Raw genomic sequence first — 6,485 nt, 5'->3', positions numbered from 1 at the left:
CCTGGAGCCCCAGGCAGGTGGGTGGGGGCCTGGAGTCAGAAGCTGGTTTATAAAGGACCCACCATGTGCCAGGCCTAGGACTAGATGCAAAATCCAATCTCTGGGCTAACACGGAATTTCATCTATTGGGTGCTTGAGGCATCATCACGTGTGTTGTTGCTTTCACTCTCCTGGAGTAAACAGCCTGCAGGTAATTTCTTTCAGAATCATGTAGGTCTCATACAGAAAACTCAAGTGAAACATGGCTGGCCTCCTTGCTTGTCTTGCCCGACCCCACCCCACCCTGCCCCCCAACAAATATAAAGAGCCAGAGGTCGGTGATGACGTTTCAAGGTCCCAAAGTAAGGAAGGAACCAGTCTTGTGAGCCCAAAGCCCAGGGCCCTCTCCCAGAAGTGGCTCCCCCCTGCTGAGGGTTCTGTGGGAAACTATAAGGAAGGGCCAAGATGGCTGGACCCCAAAGACCAAGACTGTAGTTCTGTCTTTCCTGTCCCTGCTCCTGTTCTGATGCTCCCAGGGAAGAGGGAGGAATGCCATTTTTTGGGTTGAGTCCACAGTCAAGGCCTAGGAATCGTTCTGAGGTTTCACAAGGGCTCTTCATTTCCCTGTACCACAAATGCCTGAGAACTGGGGCTCCCCAGATAGCTGAACGCTGAATTCTAACTCACGTGCACAGTAAGCTGTAGACTAATCATCCCAGAGGCTGGACTTGGTTAGAAAAGCCAACTTCCTTCGCAAGGGACTCTAGCGGCCTCCACACGTGTTTCCCCTTTGCTTTCCCTTCTGCTGCCTGCTCCCCTGCGGCGCTGTGGGCCAACTGAGAGCAGGCGCCGCGGCCCTAGATTCCCCGTGGCCCAGCAGAGCGCAGGGAGTCAGCGTTTGCTTAATATAGTGGGTTTTTAAGGACTCCTACCCCAGGATGTGAGGCTTGATGGAATGGGTGACTTAAATCCAGGTGACTCAAATCAATAATCCAGGAAGACTCAAGTTCCCAAGTATTTCCAAACACCCACCTACCTTCCCCCCTCCAAGCTTCCAAAACTATTAAAAATGTTCAATCCTTGGCTCATTTCAAACAGGAGGGCGTGGCTAACTTTGAAGCCACCTTGTTCTCCCCATTCATCAGCACCTAAACCCCGCTGAGCCAGACAAGCAGATCCCTTCTGTGCCGGGGTCGGAACGCGCCCGTCTGCACCTACACGTCACTGCCGTTTTACAACTGCTGTTTGAGCCCTTAGGGCTGGCACCGCGCAAAGCACGAAACGCTTTGAATTTGGTCCTCCTGTCTTTTAGACAGGTGCCATCACCTGCACTTTCAGGTGGGAAAACCGTTTTGAGACTCACTCAGCAGGCTCACGGGCCTCTTGCGGGAGCCCTGGGATTCAAACTCGGGAGTGGGAGGGGTTCCGCCCGCAGGCAATCATGGGGGGGGTGGGTCTTCTTGCACCCAGTAAATAGTTGAGTATACATGTGAGGTCATGAGAAACCACCTCTAAAACCCATGGCTCCACAGCTGTTGGCAGCACAGCGCCGCTGCTGGTGGCACAGAAACGTCTCTCTGGTCTTCAGCTCAGATCCGCTGCCCGAGGCCCTCAGAATTGGCTGCGAGGTGCCGCTGGGGCCCATCTTAGCCAACTTGGGGACTTGTTTTAGGCTTCCGCCTCGTGGCTCTGGCCTGCTGTATTCAGTGGCTAGAGCAACACTGAAGTCCGGCAGACGGCATTTCTGATTACATTCCCATAGTCCTCAAAATATCCTTTTTTCTTGCCTTAGTATTTTTTCCCTCTGATTACAATCATAGACCTTCAGAAAACCCCAGATAATCCCTTTCCTCTCTGAGTTAAACATGGCCAACATTCTGATATGTAAACTTCCATCACTTTAACTCAGCATAAATGTTTTCAATAAAACTGGGTCCTGTAGTTTTATATGCCAGCTTTTCCCCCTCTCTCTGGAACATTGTCTGACAAACCTAGGCATTTTATCACTCCTAATACGACAGTACTAGACCAGAGGAAAGAGCAAACTACACCGATTAACCCTCAGAACCCAAATTCAAGGCTCATTCAAGATTAGGTTGTAGCCATTTTACCTGTAAGCAAACTCACTAACTTAAAAGCTACAATAGAAGTCAAACACAAGACCAAGATCTTCGGTGAAAATCTTGTATGTTGTTTACGGCTCAAACTTGTTCTGAGGAACCTTCTATTTACGCTTTGGATTCGCCTTTCAGCTGTTTTTTAAAAACATCCGTTTATTTTACAGTATGCACGTGAGCAGGGGAGACTCCCAGGCAGACTCCACACAGCATGGAGCCTCGATCTCACTACCTGAGCCAAAATCAAGAGCTATCAAGAGTCAGAGGCCCCTACCCCCTTCAGCTGTATTAAAGATGGACGGATGGCCTTGTTACTTTACCAAAGTCAAATGAAGCAGATTCAAGTCAAATCACTGGTATTTCCCATACCAAAAACCAACTTCCCAGTGCTGGATGCTGGAGGAAAGAACTCCAACAGGGAAGAGGCGCCTGGGTGGCTCAAGTTCCGATCAACTGAGCCCTCACTGGGCTCCCTGCTCAGTGGGAAGTCTGTTTCTCCCTCTCCTGCCGCTCATTCTTTCTCAAAATCTTAAACAAAAACTCCCAACAGGTAAAGTGCCTCAGGTCGGGAAGGGAACAGAACCTACCTGGAGAGCAGAGGGCCTGAAGTTTCCACAGCCCATTCTACCCATTCACTTAGCTCCCCTAGAAAACAGGAGCAATTACAAGGTCTCCTACTTGTGTTTTCCTAAGCACCTCACAGAGTAAATTACTACCCTGAACAGATTATTTAATTTGGGGTCAGACAAGGAAGTCACGGTTGTGGACCACTTCCATCTGAAGAATCTAGGAACCCAATCTCCATCTGAAACATTCCTTGTGATCCCCACCAAGGGCCCAAATGCACAACCTAGAAGGACAAAACAGAAGCCCACGGAAAGAAACCATGGTGTAGACAGAAGCAACTTCAGGCCATAGGTTAAGCATGCTGCTGAGAACTGAGTCAGTGTCCTCAATGCGAAGGTCCTAGCCCTCTCTTTCCACTAGTACGCAGCGGGAGCACTGCAGGCTGGAGCCCTAGTCCTAGAGATCTGCCCTTCCCAAGGTTCAGAAAAGCTCCAGTCCTAGTAAGCAGCCCCACTATCACGTTACGTTATAAAGTAACCAAGAGACCGAAATAATAAGACTACATGGTTTTGAAGGTAGATAAAATGTACTTCCTGGCTTGCAGTACGGAGAGCATGACCAACCATCAGTGGGTGCCAGAAACTGCCGCCACCAGCACAGCGCTATGGCATGCAACGTCAGCGCACAGAGCACCCCCTCTCCCTGGACACAGGCAGACAGGTCATGGTAGCGCTCAGGTTTATTAAGCTGTGCCTTAGTACAGGCGCTGGGGCTTGCCCATGGTGCTCTTGATGTACAAGGCCCGGACGTTCTGCCAATTCTTCTTGAGCAAGGACACCAGGAAATTGACAGCTAAGTGGATATTGTATACAAGCTCATCATCTGTCATCTTCACGTGGCCAACAGCCACTGCCAGACATAGCACCTGTGGGAAGAGTCAAGTCAAATCAGGCTGGTGGCTAGATGGAAGAGTCAGAGTGGGCATATCTGTAGGCCCATCCCCCCACTCCAGTGACCCTAATCAACAGTACTCTGTCCCCTAACCCCAGGCCAGGAAGACCAGGCCTATGTGAAAAGCTTCAATCCTGCTTGGTGACTGTCACATGTCCTAAGTATCCACAGAAATGCAAACCAGGGCTCCCATTTAGAGAGGGGATAAACTTCAGGACTGGTGGTGCCACCATCACCACAGCTGAACCTATGCAACCCAGTCAGACCTCCTTACCTTCTTCATCTGGAATTTGATGGTGGACTTCACTTCGTCCACTTTGGCCACCATGTTCTCATTGTGGGTCAGCAAGGAAGGGAACTTGCCAGCCTTATTCAGGCCTGGGCCAAGGATTCGTGGGATCTGCTTGATCAGAGATTCTGAAGCCAAAAAGGCATCATACTTCTTGGCTGGTAAAAAGAAGTCATTGGATGCTCAGCATCTCGCCCCCAAAGGCAACCTCCAGAGCTGTCATCCAACCACGAAAGTGGCCTCCAACCACTACACTCTACCCCAATTCTCCACATACCAAGTCTTTTTACTCCTCTCCTTATTCAGCTTATCTCTATTCCCTGGACTTTTACTGGCCTAACATTAACATGAAACGTGGTGTCAGAAACCCAGGCTGACCCATCCTCCTTGTTCCAATAGTAAATGCACACGCTGGTTAAGACTCCTCGAGTTCAAATCCCGTCTGCCTACTTTCTAGTTACAGGACAACCAAGGTACTGCTTTCCTATCCCTGAAATGCTCACACCACACAGGACAAAGATGGGGGGGGGGGGGACTTTAAGTAGAAATCCCAATTCAGAACATAATGAGGAGCCCACCTGTTTAGAAAGAACCCTCAAAGCAAATATAAAAAGGAACCTTTAAAAGATTAAAAACTATCACTCAAGTTAACCCACCAGAGCATATCCTTCCCATCATGATTCTCTGCACCCTCTTCCACCATTTTAAAATCCAGATGGCAGTACTGTCGCCTGCCACTCCCATGACAACTGTCTGCCAGAATACAGAACCACCCCAAGCCACACTCACCCAGCTTCTTGACTAGTTTTTTATTCTTGTTGAGTTTCTTCAGCGCCTCAATGTCCATGTGCGGAATATCCACTGCCTTGGCCTCATCACAGTGCTGCTGGTCCCCCAAAACACATACGGAGAACTTGGGGCGGGGAGTGGACTTAAGCCTGCGTTTTGAGGGACAGAACAGGTCAAGCCCAGTCTGGGGGGTCCGAAAGCAGGTGAAGGGGTCTGGGACCGCTGCAGCCACGGAGCCTTACCCAGAACGTCCACATTCACCAACAGCTAGTCTGGCTTCTCAAACTAGCCGGCGGGCTCGGCCTAGGCCTCCCCACGCCTCCCCTCTTGTTTTAAGACCCAGGGTGGGGGTCCGTCCAGCCACGCCTGCCCGGGGCAGGGGGTCTGAACTACCCAGGCGCGTCCGTGCCGCCCGTGCCCGCCCGCCTCAAGCTCAACAGGAGCCTGGAGAGTGGCGGGGGGTACGGGGGGGGGCACGGAGGGCTGGGTGGGGTCAGAGCGGTGCCAACCTGACGGTGCCCGAGAAGCGTTTGTCCTTCTGAGGGTCATAGTTCTTGAGGCTGATCTGCAGCTCCACCGTCTCCAAAAACCTTAGAGAAGGCACCAAAGTCAGGCGGCCGCCCACGGCTTCCCACGCCGCTGCCCTCCCCGCCGAGCCCCGGCTTACTTCCGGCGCTTGCGCTGGTTCCCGTGCAGGACTTCCCGCACCGCCTCGTACAGCGTGTCGCGGGAGACTTTGCTGCTGCGAGAGAGAAGCAAGACGAGCGCTCAGCACCTGCAAAGCCCGGATCGGCAGCCTCGGGCAGGCAGACGGACCCCAAAGGGATTCCGGACCCCAAATCCGGCGATTTGGGTGTGACCACGATGCAAGCCCCGAGAAAGAGACACCCTACTGGGGGACGGGCCCGGCGGGCGGACTGGAACGCCGGTGACTGCAGGGCGGCGCCCGGCGAGAAATGCCCCTTAGCGAAACAGGGGCAAAGACCACCCCCCGATTCAGCCCGCAAGTCTCCCTCCCCACCAGGGTGCCAGGGATCTCGGATGAGAGTGGATGGCTTCCTCAGCGCCACTCACCTCATGGTTCCCCACGCCGCAGTAACAGGAAAGAGATTAATCTAGTTCGCGCATGCGTTCAAATAAGGCTCTTGTTCTCGCGAGATGCCTTTTCCTGTAGCTTCCCTCCCGAGCGCGGCTGGGTCGCTCAATCCCTGGGAGCACTGCCATCTGCGGCCGCTAGAGGGCGCTGCCGCACGTTGCGCGGCTAGACGCGCTCGAAGGGAGAGGAGGTGCGGCGATCTTGGGCGCCCCGTGGCACGCGGAGACTATCCCCATTCGCGCCAGCTACTGCCAGGCACTTAAGAGCCTGGTCCTGGGCACCGCAGCGTGATGGCCGCTGAGAGCGTGCAGTTCCCGCATGTTTGTGCCTCCACCCTCTTCTGCCCGCCTCCTCCTGCCCTCCGCACCTGCTTCGGGCCTCAAAAACGGGGCTTACTGACCTCTCCCTCATCATTGTGCTCTGGGGCTCATGGTTTCGGAGAAGTCGTGAGAAGGGAAATGTCATGAAAGTTCTGTTCCCGGCCCCTCGAAGCCTGCAGTGGGGAAGAGCTGGGAAGGTACCTGATAGTCCATTGAATCACACCAACCCGGTGAAGTGTTTACTACGAACCAACCTTCTCCAAATCGACAGGTGCACCCGCCTTCAAGGCCCCCGCCGTGGCCAGTGCGCGCTCCGCCTACTCCACAGACAGCTCTGCCGCGGCTGGGGGGAGTGGCGCCGCACACCGGTGCCCAGA

At 53.3% G+C, this 6,485-nt stretch overlaps 1 protein-coding gene across 1 annotated transcript; it reads right to left on the bottom strand.

Moving 5' to 3' along the window:
- Positions 1–3,384: 3,384 nt before the first annotated feature.
- On the bottom strand, positions 3,385–5,823 carry RPL10A (ribosomal protein L10a). The gene is made up of 6 exons (XM_026482729.4): positions 5,767–5,823; positions 5,360–5,434; positions 5,202–5,282; positions 4,693–4,841; positions 3,889–4,061; positions 3,385–3,588 (listed from the first exon to the last, which is right to left on the bottom strand). Exons 1-6 carry the CDS (start codon positions 5,769–5,771, stop codon positions 3,418–3,420), a joined length of 654 nt encoding a protein of 217 aa, XP_026338514.1. The 5' UTR covers positions 5,772–5,823; the 3' UTR covers positions 3,385–3,417.
- Between the last annotated feature and the right edge of the window lie 662 nt (positions 5,824–6,485).

Source organism: Ursus arctos, unplaced genomic scaffold (assembly GCF_023065955.2).
Source record: "Ursus arctos isolate Adak ecotype North America unplaced genomic scaffold, UrsArc2.0 scaffold_31, whole genome shotgun sequence".
Lineage (NCBI taxonomy): Eukaryota > Metazoa > Chordata > Mammalia > Carnivora > Ursidae > Ursus > Ursus arctos.
Note: the sequence above shows the minus strand (reverse complement) of the source record. Positions and strands in the feature narration are given on the sequence as shown.

Bases quoted from the DNA above. Each gene is read 5' to 3' on its own strand.
- RPL10A (XM_026482729.4), bottom strand. The intron at 5,283-5,359 runs GTAAGCCGGGGC...GCCTTCTCTAAG, and splicing joins AACCAGCGCAAGCGCCGGAA to GTTTTTGGAGACGGTGGAGC. The intron at 3,589-3,888 runs GTAAGGAGGTCT...CTCTTCCCACAG, and splicing joins TCAAATTCCAGATGAAGAAG to GTGCTATGTCTGGCAGTGGC.